At 41.5% G+C, this 20026-nt stretch overlaps 1 protein-coding gene across 1 annotated transcript in view; it reads left to right on the top strand.

Moving 5' to 3' along the window:
- LOC311236223 (activin receptor type-2B-like) overlaps window positions 1-10662 on the top strand; it is a 199888-nt gene extending 189226 nt beyond the window's left edge. Inside the window, exon 11 of the mRNA XM_084323871.1 lies at window positions 5220-10662. Within this exon, the coding sequence (XP_084179997.1) occupies window positions 5220-5438 (219 nt within the window). The 3' untranslated portion in view covers window positions 5439-10662. The remainder of the gene's footprint in view (window positions 1-5219) is intronic.
- Window positions 10663-20026: the final 9364 nt, after the last annotated feature.

The raw sequence follows: 20026 nt of genomic DNA, 5'->3' as shown, positions 1-20026 counted from the left end.
GTCAACACACATAGACACAGTAGTAAAGAAGGCGAAACAGCGCCTCTACCACCTGAGACAGTTAAGGAAGTTCAGAGTATCTCCATCACCTTATCGTGGTGGAGAGGTTTGCGTGTCTTTATGATCCTGAGAGCTATGTTGTCTGGAGCCTAATGCTCCTGGTAGGGTCACCCATGACAAACTGGTCTCGGGTGAGGGAACAGACGAAGAATGGTTCAACCACTGCCCGGTGGGCCTGAGAGGGCAAAGGGCTAAGGGAGCAATACCCTGACAAAAAAGCACCTCTAGGTGGGCCAATCACCCGCTTAGCGGAACAAAATGATTACAGAAACATTCATGGAAAATACACAGCGAAGTTTGGACGTGGAAGGTGTCTCTCCCCAGACAAGTATGGTGCTGGACAACTCAAGCCGAAAGGACGTTGCCCAGCTGATCCCCCTTCTCACAACTAAACACATTACAAAGATCGGCTCCTGGAACATTCAAACAATGTACCAAGCCGGTAAAGCCGCCCAGATAGCGTCGGAAATGAAACAGTACAACCTTTCTTTAATAGGACTCAGTGAAACAAGATGGACTCAATCAGGAAAAGCACAACTTTCAAGTGGAGAAACAATAATATACTCAGGTCATGAGCAAGACAATGCCCCACACACAGAGGGAGTAGGACTCATGCTCTCAAGAGAAGCAGCTAGGTCCCTCATGGAGTGGGAGGCAATAAATGCACGCATCATCACAGCTAGATTTTTCACCAAAAGCAAAAAAATCACAATCATACAATGCTATGCACCCACTAACGAGGCAGAACAGCAAGCAAAAGATCATTTCTACGATATACTACAGCAAGTCATCAACCGGCAGAAAAAGAAAGACATCATCATCCTGACAGGAGACTTCAACGCAAAAATAGGACAAGACAACACAGGAAAAGAGCAAATAATGGGCAAATATGGTCTAGGGGAAATGAACAACAATGGTGAACAATTCACAGACTTCTGCGCATTCCATAACCTGGTCATAGGAGGCAGCGTCTTTCCGCACAAAAGAGTTCACAAAGCCACATGGATTTCACCGGACCACAAAACAGAGAACCAGATTGACCATATATGCATCAGACAGAAATTCAGGAGATCCCTCCAAGACGTCAGAGTGAAAAGAGGAGCCGATGCAGCTACAGATCACCACCTCCTGATAGGAACTCTCCGGTTAAAACTCAAGAAATTCACCAACACTGCAAAAAAAGTCAGTACAAGGTACAATGTCATCCTCCTCCAAGATCAGAACACCAGAGAGAAATTTAAAATCAGTCTCTCAAACCGGTTCCACCCCCTGAGCCAACTGGAAGAACATCAATCCATCGATGAACGTTGGCAGAACATGAAGAGGGCATGGACGGAGACATGTGAGGACACATGTGGGAGGAAGACAAGGCACCACAAGGAGTGGATGACAGGAGAAACACTACAGAAAATTCATATTCGCAAACAAGCCAAAGACACTCTCAACAATAGTCGCACAAGAGCTGCAAAAGTAAAAGCACAACAAGACTACACCACGGCAGACAAGCGGGTAAAAAGTAGCATCAAGAACGACAAAAAACAATTCATCAACAACCTGGCAACTCAAGCAGAAGAAGCAGCAGCTCAACACAACATGAAGGAACTCTACGACATCACAAGGAAACTGGCTAATAAACGCAAAACTCCGGACAGACCAATATTAGACAAAGAAGGAAAAACACTCACAAAGCAAGAGGCTCAGCTGAAGAGATGGGCAGAACATTTCAGAGACATACTGAACAGACCCAAACCGACAGCGCTAGCCAACATCCATCCAGCGGTACACTCCCTACCGGTCAACACCAACAAGCCCAATAAACAAGAAATAAAAAAGGCCATTCAAAAACTGAAAAACAATAAAGCACCAGGACCTGACGGAATACCCCCAGAGGCCATAAAAGCAGACCCAGAAATGGCAACAACACTACTCCACAAACTCTTTGGACAGATCTGGGATGAAGAAAAGGTGCCAAGCGACTGGGCAGAGGGATACCTGGTGAAGCTCCCCAAAAAAGGCAACCTGAAGGACTGTAACAACTACAGGGGCATCATGCTCACATCTGTGCCAGAGAAGATTTTGAGCAGGATCATCCTGGAAAGACTGTCCAAAGAAGTGGACAAAGAATTCCGAGAAGAACAAGCAGGTTTCCGACAGGACAGATCATGTACAGATCACATTGCCACCCTCCGCATTATCATAGAACAGACCCTGGAATGGAACACATCTCTCCACCTCACATTCATCGACTTCCACAAAGCATTCGACAGTCTAGACAGAGACACTATATGGAAACTCATGGCACATTACGGTATCCCAACGAAGTTCATAACCATCATCCAACACCTGTACCTACAATCATCCTGCAGAGTAATACACAACGGCCAGCTCACAGACAGCTTTACAGTAGAGACAGGAGTCAGACAGGGCTGCCTACTGTCCCCTTTCCTCTTTCTTCTGGCAGTCGACTGGATCATGAAACAAACCACAGCCGAACAAAATCTGGGCATTCAGTGGACAATGTGGTCTCAATTAGAGGATTTAGACTTTGCCGACGACATAGTCCTCCTCTTACACACACAAACACAAATGCAGACCAAACTCACAAAACTTGCCACAATTGCAGCTACCACAGGACTACACATCAATAAAGCAAAAACAAAGGAGATGAAGATGAACCACAATTTAGAAGAGGCCGTACAACTGGACGGAGAAGCACTGGACGAGGTGGACACCTTCACATACCTGGGAAGCATCGTGGGGAAGGACGGAGGTAGCGACAAAGACATCAAAGCAAGAATAGGGAAGGCAAGAACAGCATTTTTAATACTGAAGCAAACATGGAATTCAAACCACATCTCCACAAAGACCAAACTCCGCATCTTCAACACCAATGTCAAATCAGTTCTATTATACGGAGCAGAAACATGGAGAACAACAAAAGCAACCTCAAACAAACTGCAAACCTTCATAAACAGATGTTTACGACAGATCCTGGGAATCTACTGGCCAAACACCATCACAAACGAACAGCTCTGGCAAACCACTCAACAAGAACCACTTGAAACCCTAATCAAACGCAGGAAATGGGGCTGGATTGGACACACTCTGAGAAAACCATCCTCCAACACAACCAGGCAGGCCTTAACCTGGAACCCACAGGGGAAGAGAAAGCCAGGAAGACCCAGAAACAGCTGGAGAAGGTCTGTCGAGGCGGATCTCAAGGAAGAAAGAACATCATGGAAGGAAGCAGAGAAAATCGCCCAACACCGAACCAGCTGGAGAGATTTCATGAATGACCTATGCTCCCCAAAGAGCAAAAGGGTTTAAGTCAAAGTAAGTCAAGAGTATCGGGGAAGATACTCCAGTCCTTCTACTCAGGAGCTGTAGAGAGCATCTTGACCGGAAACATCACTGCCTGGTATGGAAACAGCACGGCACAGGACAAGAAGGCCCTACAGAGAGTGGTGCGCTCAGCCGAGCGTACCACGGGTATTGCACTACCTCCCCTGCAGGTTTTATACAACAAGAGGTGCAAATCCAGAGCCTGCAGAATAATGAAAGACCCCCACCACCCCAATAACAGCCTGTTTCAGCTGCTGAGGTCAGGCAGACGCCTGCGAACCCCAGCTACTAGGACAGAGAGGCTCAGCTTCTTCCCCCAGGCCATCAGAGTCTTGAACAATGAACATTGAGTACCACAGAACACTGAACTATCTACACATAAGCATACATGAGCACACACACGACACGCACGCTGTGCACGCTCACACACTAGCAGCCACTTTAACACTTTAACATGAGCGGGCACACACTCATGCCGCACACACCCACACTTATTGCCAAAAGGAAAGGCCACTTTAAATTAGTATTAGCAACAGTAACAGTGTATTGCACTACCAAAGCTACCTAGCATGTCCTATATGCTCTGTAAATAACTTATGTACAAATACCGAGATGTCACACCCTGTTACCTGTTATTGCACAATGTTTTTTGTATTGGATTCTATTATATGTTGTACCACTGTATTGCACATTGTTGCGGGCAAGACCACCCGCATTTCATTGTATACTCGTATGCCGTGACAAATAAAACTCTTGACTTGACTTGAGATTACTCGAGAAAACGAGAAAACAAGTTTTTTAATCGTTATTTCTTTTATTAGCAATATCCATTCATTTTTCATCCATCCAGCCTGAAGTCATTGGGAATGGGTCTGAGCTCGAAAAGGGCAAATACCGCCGCCTATCGTCTCCCCGATGGTATTGCACATCATTGGATTGGATTGGGTGGGCATGTGCATCAGAAAAAAAGTCTGGTCCGGGGTTTTCCCTTCTCTGGCAAGCAGTATCTGTTACCACATTCACTGGGGAGGCTGGGAGCAGCTTTCGATTATGTGTTTTGGACTATAACGTTGGATCAATAAACGCGATCAATATTTGGAATGGCGATCAGGAATTGGATTAATCTTTTTGCAGAACATCTGATGTGAGGTAAGGACTCTATTTTACCAGTTTTGGGTTAATCATAATGATGTTTTTTTCACAGTGATCACAACGTGTGTGTGTGTGCGTAACGTTAGCGCTAAGCACGGCATGGATAATTGATTTTTGAAAACTATTCATAAATCAGCCGAAAAATGACAACGTGTTTTGTGTATTCCACTAAAGAGCTATTATCGCGGAATTTCTCTGGAATTACTAGAACTCTCCAAAACTATATTCGTATTCAAAACGGTATGAAATGGAAATGTACCAATGAAAAAACAATCCGTTTCGTACATGTTGACTGCAAGCAAGTCATTGATAAGCGAGGGGTGTTTTAGACCCATAGCCATAATTTAAGATATAGTTTAAGCCTTCGCAAATTTCCCCGACCTCCCATTGACTTCCTTATTGGCACGGTAGCTCTATTATGGTCAAAGGGGCGTGGCTCTGAATGTGTTAATTATGTTGTTTATTTGTATTTATTGTTTTGTGTGGACCCCAGGAATAGTAGCTGTTGCCATTTGTAACAGCTAATGGGGATCCAAATAAACTCAAACTCAAACAGATACATAGATCTGCTAGAAGTTGTAAACGATTCAATCCAATTTCGATTCAACTCAGATTCTTTAAAGCAAAATATACGAGGCATTATAAAAGGTGTTCTTTCCCTCCAGGGCCTGGTGCAGATGTGTGAGACGGTGGAGGAGTGTTGGGACCACGACGCTGAGGCGCGCCTCTCTGCCGGCTGCGTCGAGGAGCGGATCTCCCAGATACGCAAGCTCAACACCACCGTAACCCCTCCTACCTCCGACCACGCCCTGCTGGTCTCCATGACGATGCCGGTTTCCATGGTCACTAACGTGGACCTGCCCCCCAAAGAATCCAGCATATGAAGTGCCAGCCACCCTTTGAACTCAAAACCCCCTCCTGAAGTCCCAGAGCTCACAAGAGTCGAAGTCGACTTCTCCTGGCAAACTATCATGGAACAAAACAAGGCAACTACAAGGAACAACTACACACACACACACACACACACGCGCGCGCGCGCGCGCGCACACACACACGCACACAGGCACGACTAAACCCACATTTACACAGTTGCTCTATCATTTTCAGTCACATTGACCTCAGACACGTTTAACAGCACTTTTATTACTGCGTTATGTCTAATACCAAGTGTTGCCAAATCATGTTGCTGACAACATTGCTTTCCAATTCGCTAGACATTGTTTTTGTAAAATATGACAAATCGAACATATGATTGTGACAAATATGAACCATTGAGCCACTTCCGACTGAAAATGGTATAGAACATATGTACTGTATGTACACATACATATACACACAGACACACAACCAACACAAGCATACAGACATGTGCGCGCACACACACACACACACACACACCTGTCATTTTCTCTCAGCGGATTTTACACAACAACCACATGATTTGCAGCTGCTATTTAAAATGTTATTTTTTTTAAATTTTGGATCAAGTTATTATTATTTTATTATCTCTCTCTGTCCATTTGGATCAAAATTACCAGCACACGTCTTCTTTTTCTGTACTTAGTCAAGATAACAAAGCAAACAGAGGAGGTAAAGTTGTAGTGGACATGCCTTCAGCACATTCAGGTTCCGACTCAGTTAATGCTGTACTTTATTCCAGGTATCTCAAAACGACACAACCCTTTTTAGACTTTAGGTTTATTCTACTTCCCTTTTGCATTTTCTCTTCTTTTCCTGTCTTCTGAGCTGGATTGGCATTGAAAATGAAATTAAAATGAAACAACAACAGCAACAACAACAACAACAACAGCATCCTACCAAGCAACTACCCGGTCAACTTATTGTGTCACCTAGCAACGACCAATCGTCTGGACGATTTTTACTATAATGCTGCAAATACCTTGTAGGAACATAATGACTGTTACACACAACTGTTCCTCAAGGATGTTTATGTCTTTTTATGTTGTTTCTCTACCTCTTTTTGGACTTATTTTTTCCTGACAGCACGTGCTATTATTACAAACCCTTGGATCCAACGGGTTGCCGCGAGAACACAGTAAGAAAAGATGAAAAGACTGAAGTGTCTGTTTTTGAGAGTTTTATTATTATTATTATGATTGTTGTTGTTATTGTTGTTGTTGTTGTAAGTTAAAGACTAAGGCCTTTTTTTTACACACTTACACTTTGAAACCTTTTGGACGCTTTCAGTTCTTTGAAATAGTCACATCCACACTTCTAGGAACTAAAACCTTTGAACTATTTGACCTGTCTTCTAGGAGTCACCAAAACCTTTACTTTTTAACCGTTTGACCTGGTCTTCTAGGAGTCACCAAAACCTTTAATTTTTAACCACTTGACCTGATCTTCTAGCAGTCACCAAAACCTTTCATTTTAACCACTTGACCTGGTCTTCTAGCAGTCACCAAAACCTTTCATTTTTAACCACTTGACCTGGTCTTCTAGGAGTCACCAAAACCTTTCATTTTTAACCATTTGACCTGGTCTTCTAGGAGTCACCAAAACCTTTCATTTTTAACCATTTGACCTGGTCTTCTAGGAGCAACCAAACCCTTTAATTTGGAACCATCTGACGTGGTTTTGGAAACGTCTTTAGCTGCGGGTGTGTACTGTACATGGAGCAGTTGTAAAAACGTTATACTCTACATCAAATTATGTTGTCACTGCATGAAAGAAATTTCAAACGTGTCTCTGAGAGAATAAATCAATCTGGCTGCTTTAGTTAATTTAACCACTCTCCGTTGCCTCATTGGTTTCTATGGCAACATAGTCACTGGCAACATTATGAACATTCCAATGATAAGCATCCTATGGTTTTTATACCTGGTGAATGTGTACAGTCTCTCCAAACTAGAAAAAACCCTTAACTGAAATGTTTCCACTGAACTAAAACATTCCCCAAAACCCTTAAAACCCTGTAAGTGTGTACAACGCCTAAAATAACTGAAACAGGAGTGGCTAATTTTCAACATTTGTCAGAAAACAGGAAACAAATGTCTGGCATGCAGAGATTTGATTGACTCACTATGGCGCCGATCATAGCATTCTGGTTGGCTAGGAACTATTCTTCTCAGGTAACTAGTCTACAGGCCAGGGGGAAAGACAGCCAGTCTGCACACTTCCCCAGGGCGCGTCCCAAAGCTTCTCACTACTGCTGCCTTCTTCCCTTCCCTCATGTTCACTTGTCTCCTACCAGCAAGTCATTTTAAAGGATTGGCATGGAGGAGATGAGAGAGTGAGGAAATATGGGGGAAATTGCCATTGTTCTTTTGCTACAGCATCATAGATGAATGATGATGACCTCAAGGCAGGGTTTCCTCAGACCACAAACACAAGATTACCAGGCTAAATAATGTTGTTCACTTTCAAGAAATTTCTCTTTCTCATTGAAATATTCTACAAGTTGTGTTTCCCCCCCTAATTGATGGTCCAATCATCTCCATTTGATTGGCTCGTTATGCAGTTTACTTCCTATAGGAAGGAGGAGGAAAGGAAAGCGACGTAAATATATGTTTTAAACAGCTCCTCTAGTCAGGGCTGGGCGATAAGAAAGAAATTCATGTCACCAAAATCATCTGGAATTCTTCCAATATCAATATCATGATATATGAACAGTATGCAAAATCACAACATAAATAATCGAATCTCCGTTCATCACATTGGACTGCATGATAATAGAATGTGTGACATCAAACCAAAATTTTATTTTGAAATTACATCCCTTAAAATATTAAAGGTCTCATTTTGAGAGGGAAATTTCAGTTCATATGTGGTCGGTATCATTCATTTAGATTAATTGTGTGTACACCGATATCACAATATTATAATTTCATCACAATACAATAGCGATACGAAGGATAATATAGAATTATGGCCAGCCCTACCTCCTCTGTTGGGCCAGCGGTCAGCTGGGAGTGCAGGAGGTTGTGGTGGAGAGCAGTGGTCTTTGGAGCTTTGGGATGCACCCCCTCTCAGGAAGAGGGCATACATGGGTGGCCAATGGTCAACTATGTTGGGAGGGGTTTATATGAGGGTGCTGACAGCCTATTGGCTAATCCTTAATATGTACATTTGCAAGGTGCCCAAACAAGGGGCAACACTAGACACCCCAACAAAAGGTGCAAGACCTTAAGATGCATTATGTATGTTTATATGCATTCATGCATTCAGGTCAGAGAGCGTGTGTGTATCTGTGGGTGTGTGTGTGTGTAGTTAAGAAGTGGATGTGATCTTAATAGTAATGACAATAAGTAAATGTTTTTCTTCCCTTTTCTTTGTGTTCTTTTGAATGCCTTGATAGTTCAGTTCTTTTTGACACTCATATTTGAGTGTTTTGTAGACACTGACGGACCTACTGTATAATCTCCCATTTTGTCAAAGTTGTTGTTTTCAAGTGCTTTCAACTTCTTGGCCAAACCGCAAAGTAACAGAATGGTCATATTATTCAGAAAATTGGGATCACAGACAGAATCTCTTGTTTGTATTTGTCTGCCTCTACTTAAAGGTATCCAGTTGGGTTTCTGACCACTAGGTGAGTGAAATTGGCACCGTGGGACAGGGAGAAAAGGGTCCCTGAAAAGGGTCTCACGTGCATCAAAGTGTCCAGGAAACGGACACGGGGCTGATGCAGAACACAACGACTGGAGCACAGGAGGCGTCAACATGCCCTCGTGCTTCAAATGCATCTTCCTCAAAATCTAGCAAGGTGACACGGATGGGATATAAACATTGCGAGAGCAAAGAATAATTGACTTTGCAGAGTTTCTACGAGGAAAGAAATGTATTCAGGTTGTTGACTATAGAACAACAACGGTCTATTTGGATGGACATGTGAATTATGAACAAATACGAGCTGCTTACAATAGAACTGTTGGATACCTTTAAGGCTAGGGGTTATATAGGTTGAAGGTATATTAGGGGTGTAAATATTTGACCCCACAACGATTCAATTAGATTATGATTCTTCTTCAGGCAACGATTCAATGCATCATGAAATCTCTTTATTTGACCACAATTCGATTCGATGCGATTAGATACATTTTCGATCAGTTAATTCCCCCAAAGAATTGGAATACACAAATGTGGCTGGGGGAACTGATTCACTCAGCATGAATGGACTCTAGGTCAATACAAAATCGACCTATACATTTGTTTTTTAAAGTAAAAAATATTTTAGAATAAAAAAACATTTTCAAATCGATGCAGTTGAATCGTCACCTTAGGATGCATTGTTAATTTGTTACACCCCTAAGGTATATTATTATGGTTAAAGTAGGATTAATACATCAACTCTTGTGGTGATTATGATGAGAACTGGGGCAGAACAGCTTCCACATTACTACGGTTATTTCATGTGGTCTCAGATCAGCTCATCTTCCCCGCAGGGCTGGAGGCAGAGCAACATTTACCTCTTTGTACTGATCTGGAATCTGTTGCCTTGATAACGAGCTTCACCTCATTCTGAACGATCACACACGTTAACAAACACACACAAGGACTGGAAACAAACAAACACACAAACAATAAGGAACCTTTTGTTACTTTTGTTTCTTTTTTTTGTCTTAAACATCGAACCTTTGTGTTTTGTAAAAAAAAAAGTGAAGCACCAGCTTCCAGCACCCAGGAACAGGATGTGTCTACGTGCACCGTTTGTTTTGTACAACAGTATTCCATGTAATAGTGAATGTCCACAATGCTGCTGACGATGATTCAAACTCAAAGATATATATTTATGTATATTTATGTTGTTCTCTCCGTTCTGTGCATTGAACACATGGAGCAACAAACGTGCATTCAAGAGCAACATGTATTGAATTGCTACGGAGTGATGCTGTTGATGATGAGGAAGCTCCATGTGTGAAAGAGACCAACATGAACAAACATGACTGGAGATAGAAACATAGAAAAACTTAAATACAATACTGCTCTCATGTACCACACATCACCTCAGTATACCAGAAATACCTCAAACCTTTTCTATGTGTATAAGTTGTGCTCTATATTTTATTAGATGTATCAATGACTCGTAGGACATCATTCCTTTTTTCTTTTTTGCTTTTACTTATGATATGGGGTGACTTTTCTTTTTAAAGGGGGCATTATGAAAATGTCCAAAACATTTTAATTAAACAAGTGCTACCAGGTTTTTGTGTACAATAGAAACAAAAGGTGATAGTTGACCTTCAATATCGCTGGGGCATTACCCTTCTTCCTTTCTCTTATTTCTTCCTCTCTTCTTCCACTCTTCCTCTTCTCATTCTCTCCTGTCCCCCCTGTCCTCCTCTTCTCATCCTCTCCTTCTCTTCCTCTCATTTTATCTCCTGTCCTGTCCTCTTCTCATCATCTCATGTACTATATTCATCCTCTCCTCTTCTCATCTCATCCTCTCATGTACTATCTCCATCCTCTATTCTTCATCCCCTTGTACTATCTTCATCCTCTTATCCTCTCCTGTACTCTTCATCCTCTCCTCTTCTCTCCTGTACTATATTCATCCTCTCATATCCTCTCCTGTACTCTATTCAACCTCTACTCTACTCTCTTGTACTATATTCATCCTCTCCTCTTCTCTTCTCATCCTCTCCCATACTCTCTTCATCCTCTCCTCTCCTGTACTCTCTTCGTCCTCTCCTCTCCTGTACTCTCTTCGTCCTCCTATTCTCTTCTCATCCTCCCCTGTTCTCTCCTCATCCTTTCCTCTTCTCACCACTCACAATGGGACATTGAACCTTCCATTTCTTATCCTCCAAAAATAAACAAACGTATTCACCAGCAACCGTATTTAATCGTAAAATATTATTCTTACTTACCTACCTGTAACTACCACCTAAATACCACATCTCTATAACTTGGGTTAGGCATTTATTTTATGAACATGTTGTTGACAATTACCATATACATGAACTGATTAATTATTAAGATATACAATTGAATAAGTGTTTCCCTCTATGCTTCTGTTGTCTTATACTCAATTCAGTATTTAAACTTTTTTTTAATCATTCTTTTTATGACATAGTGCTAATTGGTTTGATATTCTCCTAAACAGAACTTAATTAATTGGTTTGATATTCTCCTAAACAGAACTTACATTACATTTTGTACACAACTTAATTCATTGGTTTGATATTCTCCTAAACAGAACTTAATTAATTGGTTTAATATTCTCCTAAACAGAACTTAATTAATTGGTTTGATATTCTCCTAAACAGAACTTAATTAATTGGTTTAATATTCTCATAAACAGAACTTAATTCATTGGTTTGATATTCTCCTAAACAGAACCTAATTTATTGGTTTGATATTCTCCTAAACAGAACTTAATTCATTGGTTTGATATTCTCCTAAACAGAACTTAATTAATTGGTTTGATATTCTCCTAAACAGAACTTACATTACATTTGATTTTGTACACAACTTAATTCATTGGTTTGATATTCTCCTAAACAGAACTTAATTAATTGGTTTGATATTCTCCTAAACAGAACTTAATTTATTTGTTTGATATTCTCCTAAACAGAACTTAATTCATTGGTTTGATATTCTCATAAACAGAATTTAATTCATTGGTTTGATATTCTCATAAACAGAACTTAATTTCTGCCTTACTTTTCAAAACGTTTAAAGACAACAGAGGACCATGTAAAGACCCGCTTTCAATCAATATAACATTTTCCAGCAGGTTCAGTCTTTGCTGCAGCTTTAGAAAAATGAATGGACTAATAATAGATGGCTCCTAGCTTCGTCTGTGGTCCATGCAGCTGTGGTCCCGTTAAAAAAGCCTTCTAATACATTTCTCTCTCTGATAAGACGGTGGATTTCGAATTTTAAGCTGCAGTTTGAAAAAAGGAAAACTTGTTTCGCCAAAACTAGCTTAGCATCACAGATCAGGTCACCCCGACGTCACCAGTATCAGTGAATTCTCTGCAACATCCGGTCATTTAGTGTTAGCAATTTGGCTTTTTTTTGTTTTTTAATCTTTTTCCCCCTCCATTTTCCTCCGATTTTCTCCCATCCCAATGTTAGTCGTATACCAATTCCCAGTCCCCTTCCTGGTCGCTGCGCACTTACCCCCCACAGTCAGATCATCTGGGAGAGTGGAGGCTATCACGTGCTTCCTCCGACACACGTCCAGCCAATCAACTGCTTCTTTTCACCTGGCAGCGCGGATCCTCCCTGAGAGGGCGTAGCGTGTGGAAGGATCACACTATCCCACTCAGGTCCTATCCGCGCTTAGCAGGCGCCCCGACCGAACTGTATGAGTCGCTGTTTACAACGACCCGGACCCACCCCGCCAGCTTCTCCCACCCTCTAATACAGCCAATTGTATTAGTGTGAACGGCCAGCCAAGCTGGTGACAACCCCGGAGCTGTGAGCTGGATGGGGTTGGTGACGAACGCAATCTCCGCTACGCCACCTAACCGCCACCAGCAATTTGGCTTTTTAAAATTTTTAAAGTTAACAAAATGTTCCTATTAACCCCAGCAGTATCGAGGACACAAATACTAGTAAATGGGAATGGAAAAATGCACAGGGCTTGTCATAATGACGTGAACATGTGAGAGGTCTATAAGGTTGAGTGCTTGTTCCTTTGTATCTGAATCCTTCCATTCACTCATCTCCATCTAAGAGCAGCTAGCAGACAGTCCTGGTCAGTTCTTTCACTGCAGTACCACATTTTGACACTAAAACCAAGGGTTCTCCCTATAGGAGTTTGTAACATCGTGACATCTGTGTGCTGTTGTGTCAAACGACACATGCTGATGTGGTCAATGATGGATTTAAGCAATAACATACAAGAGGAAGTATGTTATTGTGGCTAATGGCGCTGATATGCTGCGGTCATAGGTTACACACCAGTGCCAATAACCACAATGTAATATGACCTCATGTACGTTATTGCTTTTATACAAAAATAATTATGATTGTTTAAAAAGCTTTGGCCTAAACAAAGACAGAAGCATTTATTTTGGTCCTTCGCCATTGGCCCCTGAACATCAGTCTACTTTCCAGCCAGCATCACAATACAAGGGATGGCAAAATTATTTTTGCATAAAACTCACCCCTAGGGTATATATTACTGATTATCCCAATTTACTGTGATGCGTTTTCACGCAGAGTGGAGATGCGCACCTGTCCTTGTTGGCAAGACGCACCTATCCCATCCTTGAACCAACCAACAGCCACAGTCGCTGGACGGCTTGTCTCGATTTGGGCCATGTATGAGCTGTCACAGCAGATGAGAGCAGTTTACTACAGGATCCTGACCCGCTTCCTTTGCAATGTTTCTTTGGCGGCAGAGGGTGAGCCAGGCCCCCACTCCATCATTCTCCTCTGGCTCTCTGCACAAGCCCACAGTGGCAAACCATGTCACTGGTAGCCTCAGTGGTGCAGGAGCAGTTTGGTGGCTAACAGTATCTGTCTAACAGCATCTGTCTAACAGCATTGCCAATCCTGGCTCTGGGAGAAAAACAGCATCTCTCGCTTACAAATGATGGGGAGAAAAGGTGAAGCAGGACCAGGGAACAGAGGGCGGTTCATTCCTTTACTGTGGCGCAGCTGTGTTTTCACCAAAAGAGTGGTTTGGCGCATTTCTACTCTTGTTACTTCCTAGTTCCCAACAAGGGCATGAATGACATGCGACCCAATTCTGGATCTACGTGTCCTAAAACGCTATGGAAACATCTGTTCAAAATGCCAACTGAGATTTGTCAACCCAGGGGACTGGTTTGATCAGGATGTGTATTTTCATATTACAGACAATATCTGCACTTCTCCTACCAATGCCAAGCCTTCAAATTCAACTGAATCACGTTTGGCTATTCCGTGGTCCTCAAAAGCTTTTCCAAGCTGGTGGAGACAGCTTTGGAACTCTGTTGTCTTGTTCGCACCTAGCCATTCTAGTGAGCCACGTCACTAGATTGGGGTTTGCGATAAACAGGAGGTCAAGCCAGCACGCCAATTATTTAGCCATGCACCTTGACTCATTCATCAAAAGAGTGAGTCTCACAGAACCCAGACAGGAAGTGCTCTGGGTAGCACTGGATTTAGTGATCCCGGCTCTGGTGGTCATTTTGTCTTTTGGGCACCATGGCAGTGGCCCACGCAATGGTGTGTCTGGGCGTACTTCATATGTGTCTCCAGGCATGGTTCAAGACATCAGAAATGAAACCTGGCCCAGCAGAAATGGAAAGGACTGACAGTAACCCAGTCAGTTTAGCTGGACCTGGTGTACTGGACAAATGTGACGTTATCAGAGAAGGGGTTCTGATGGGCAGGACATTGGTGCATCTCTGGGCTGGGGAGGCACTTTGCTCTCCCAAGTTGTGACATGGCTGCCACTTCACTGTCACACCAATCCTAGAGTTTATGGTTCACTTGGTTCTGATGAAATTCCTCCCTGTAGTAAAAGGGCAGCAGCATACATCAATCACCAAGACAGAGTTCGCTCACCCTCCCTTCAAAGTAAAGGCTGTGAAGCTGTGGTAATGGGCAGTTCAGAACTTCTAGTATTCCAGGACCCCTCAACAGAGGAGTTGACATTATGTGCAGAGGAGGACCCTCAGACAGTGGTGTCTCCACCCTTGAGTGGTCTCGTGAATATGGAAATGGTTTGGAAAGGGCTGAAGTGGACGTGTTTGCCTTCAAAGAGAACCAGCTGTGGTTCTCTCTGCTGAACGCACCAGTAGACTCACCAGCACAGAAACCCTGGTCTCATGCCCCGTTGTACACATTTCCTCCCCCAGACCTCATTGCTCGGGTTAAACAACAGGTTCAAGGAGGAGAGACTCAGAACAGACATTACACAGCGTGGTAGTACGGAGACATAGGACAGCTGCTGATCAGAGCACCTCTAACGTCTGGGCTTTCTCTCCCTATTCAGGATTGGAAGCTCTGCTGTCATCCTGGTCTCTGTAATTATCTTGATTGTCGTCACCTGCTTCTCTGTAATTACCCTGATTGTTGTCACCTGCCTGTGTTTGTGTCACTGGTTCTGATTGGGTCTGCTGGCTGTATTGAGGCCTTTATAGTAATACCTTGCCCCTCTCTTTCTGTCGGTTCTTCAGCAGTGTTACTGGGAACAGCCGTCCACGGGCAGAAGTCGGATATCTCACCCGTTATCATGATTTAAAGTTATCTTTGCTTAAGGTCGAGAAGTCGGATCTCTCACCGCCCTTTTCTCTTTGCTTCTTTAAGTTGTTTATCTAAGTATCTTTCCTTGTATTACTATTACCTGCTTTACCTTGTAAAGTAATGTTATCGCTCAAAGTGGTTCTGATTATAAAAGAACACGTATTCGAGAAGAGCAGCACCCTCTCCGTTTCCATTCTTTCGTGCCACACTTGAACTCAACATTCCTACCTGGATTCCTAACAGCACCCTGGCCGATTCCACAGTTCAGCAACCTCTCAGGGAGGAGGGGAGATGTTGCAGATGCCCATTCTCAGAGAGCCTCAGCTGGTTCGGCCCCTGAGAGTCAGAGAGTAATTATGGCCCAATGCGCTATGTGTTGGATCTATATTTAAGTGGTGTCAGGACGAGGATGTGAAGCCTCTCTCGTCAGTTCTCGTGTTCCTCCATGTAGTCACGTCAGCTAAGGGAGTGAGTAACCTAATGCGCCCTGTGCTGGTTGTACTTTCATCATGGACGACTCAAGTGGCGCAGTGCCGAAACCTGACCCGGTCTTTATATCTAAGAACATTAATAGTTCTATTAAAGTCAAGGGTCATCACCTCGGATGCCTTTCTACTCCCTCCTCATCGCATTGAAGATAGAAAGATGCGTTCACTGTGTCTGTAGAATTTGACAAAACTGTTTTATCCTTAACCAAGTTACAGTAGCATGGTTCTATCTGTTTATCGTTACCTTAACCAAGGTAGCATTGGACCTATCTGTTTATCCTTACCTTAATCAAGGTAGGATGGACCTGTCTGTTTAGGTCCAGCATAGTCATAAAACATTTTTGGAAGAAAAAAAAAGTAAATCCCAAAACAGCTATAGCCTTCAATGTGCTATGTGAAGCAATCTACATGTCTGAACTGCGTTCTATTGCCAATGTGTGGACAGATTGTAATACATTCTTTTTCTTTGACCTTCCCTGACTCGGTTCCCTATAACAGTCTGTGCACTGATTTCTATGTAAAGGACTTTGACGGGAAAATCCAAAGGATGTGGTGATTATGTGTGGAGAAACTCTGGCTTAGTTTTCTCTGTGGCCTGGAGTCATAGAAACCTGTTGCTGGTGTCAAATGTAGGGGAGTCGTCTGGTTACAGAGAACGTTAGTGTGTTTTGTCAACTCACAGGCGTCATGGATACATGGAGAAGAAATACATAATGGGGTATCTTTTTTTCATTCTCCTTTTCTCTAGACGCACACCTCTCCAAAAATCCTTACAAATATTTAGGTAATTTAGGTACAAACATTAGGTAATGTTTGACGGCAGACACAATGGCAGTGTTGTAATCAAAATGGCACGCCGGGAAATGTATTTTTTCGGTGGCTAAAGGTTAAAAAAAAGCATGTTTTTTGGCCGCCACGCATCCATCTGTGAAAAATCGCAGTTCACCAGTGTCATTAATGAGAAGGAATTTCTGATTCATTTCGCATAGCACATTCAGTTTGGGTAGTTTGCATTGATATATGTTTAGAAAATTAACAAGTAGGGTGTACATTATTAAGTGAGTGTTAGCCTCCAACATGGAAGTCCATGTCTCAGAGCTGGGTTTCCTGTTCCACCCCACGGGATCGGTACCGACCCAAAAAATTACATCTGGTCATAAATCCATATTTTTTTTATATTGCATATAAGTTGCGATTTTTTTTGTCAAACGTTTTCAAGTATTAACATCACTAACATGTCACAAAAGCATGTAGAATGTATATTCTCATCAATACGTTAGTTTAGCAATAGGTTAAAAGTGCCATTAGATAGTTTTAAGTTTTCGATTTTATGAAGTTTATTCCAAGACGGAAACGGAAATGGAATTTTTTAACCATGGGAATTGTAGTCTTTTGTGGCCATTTTGTAGAGGACATGCATAGCTGTCGACCAGCGTTGGAATTTTTCCGAACTACACTTCCTGTCAGATACTGTGGGGGTTCAAAGTTCAGCGTTCTGAATGAATCATATCAATAACTGTTATGATTCGCGATAATAAGCCACAAAAGGTAACGTTTTTGACAAATATTGAAACGCAGTTAGTTTCTCCTCCCTATTGTTAGCATGTAGGAACAATTAGATCTGAAATTAGTTTCAAAACGGTTGCACTGTGGGGAAAATTAAAAAGTTCACTAGATTACAGTAGATTTCATTATCTGTTCTTATGCACGCCTGGTGATACTAAATCCAAATTGAACTCGGGCATTTGAAAGATAATATATGTATATATATATATAAATGTGCGAATTGGCTATAATAAGGTAATGTATAAGCATCATATTCTATATTCTATAATAATATTTCAAATTGCATTGGTCCGGATGGGAGAATTCATTACTGTATCTACAGAACCTTCGGTTTAATCATCTTCCCTTTATTAATTTCCTTCGAGTTTTTTAAGTTTGGTCATTATTATCATGATGTTATTCACTGTCAAAGATGCAAAGAAAAATCATAATTCATATTCTCCACACAATTTAAGCAAGCCTAGTAATAGACACAATATTTCTGACACTGAATACATTCCCTGAGGTCCATAGATGTACCTAGATACCAAGAATATGCAAATAGCCCTTGTAGAAGTGGAGCAATATTCCATTTACCTAGGTATATATTTTAGGTGGATTTTCACATTGTGTGGAACAGGTTAAGCCTTTATTTCAGCCAGTCAGAAGTGTCAAATCTGTCAAATGAAATGATGGTCCAATCAGGTCAGCACATTTTCACAATATTTTTCTTTTTATTAGGTAGTGTGTGGTAGTATTTTTCAAGATACAAAAAGTTGCTAATAATAAAAAAATATATATTATTATTAATATATTGTTATTATTATTTTAATTTATTATAATCTTTAATCTTTATGTTTTTATTGTTATTATTATGTAGCAAGCAATATGTGAAGCAATAGCAGTATGTTTTCTCTACATTGACTTTACTACCAAGTACAGTCAGGACCTCCAACCTTCTCGAGAATTTACTGTGCCATAACATTTACTGTGAACATTCATGCCCCCTAACTGAAGACCCCTATTGATTTTGGTGACCCCATGCTCTTTCTTCTAGTGCCACCATCAGGTCAAACTGAAAAGTTATGTACGGATTGCCAGTACATTTTCTGTGAATATTCATGACCCTTAGAGGTGACCCCATGACCTTTCCAGTAGCGCCACCATCAGGCCAAACATGAAATGTACATCTCCTGATTCGTTAGTTGTACAGTCACAACGATGATACCCAGAGATGCAGCTCCTTGTGGATGACACGTTTGTCATGAGGACCTTTGAGGTCTGCCATACCTTTTCTCCACCATTTAGTTTTTTGGGGAAAATTGCTTTTACTGTTCAAGTGATTCTCACCAAACTTACTGTGTGGTGTCTAAGGACCAACATCTAATATTACTCATATTAAATTATGATAAATGAACCAATAATCGACAATGGTTATTATAAAGTGTTGAAAATAAGGTGTGTGTCAAGAATCTTACATACGCTTTTGTATCCATTCGTGTTATTGTAAGATCAACATCTTTTAACAGCCTTGTGACTGTTTTTCGTCTTCCACTTGTTTTTGAACCTCATTCTTACTCTCTTATTTTCATCCTTTTTATTGTAGCTGATAGTAAATAAAAAAAAGACTCATGTTTGTTGTATATTTAGGAGTCAGACTTTAAGTAGTCGTGGGATACATTTTGAATACTTGAAAACAGACAGGGACCACTTGGTTTATCTTATAAGTGATGTATCCACTGGTTAAGTGTCTGGTAAGATAAATCAAATGAACCAAATATTCAAAACTGTATCTAAATATTCTTAGGTGTGATTCATGTAATGCCAGAACTCGTAAGATTGTATCATTGATATCTCTGGATGACTGACTGACTGACCGACCGACCGACCGACCGACTGACTGTCACAGGTTCCAGGAGTTGCAGGAACATAATTACCTCATGAAGCCAGACAGGCTGAAACAGTGTCTCTAGTAACTGGATAGTCATCACTAAGGACCGGACCTGGATAACATCAGAATCAAATAGGTTTCAAATAGTTAAGAATAAATATTAGGGGTCAGTTTCATGGACATGGATTAATCAGAGTTATAGACCAACTTGACCAAGACACATATTTTCTATGGAAATCCTTTTGAATCTTCTATCTAGTAGCTCTAGACGGTACAGGATGAAGTATCCTATGCATCTCCCTGTTACACTTTAGATTGTAATGGTAGAAGTGACTAGTTACCCTTATTAAAGGATGATTATATTGTAGTTATTTCAAATAACTATAATCATCCTTTAATA

Source organism: Notolepis coatsorum (genome assembly GCF_963971535.1).
Source record: "Notolepis coatsorum genome assembly, chromosome: 10".
NCBI classification, from domain to species: Eukaryota; Metazoa; Chordata; class Actinopteri; order Aulopiformes; family Paralepididae; genus Notolepis; species Notolepis coatsorum.
The sequence above is the reverse complement of the archived record's forward strand: the minus strand, read 5'-3'. Positions and strand labels throughout refer to the sequence as shown.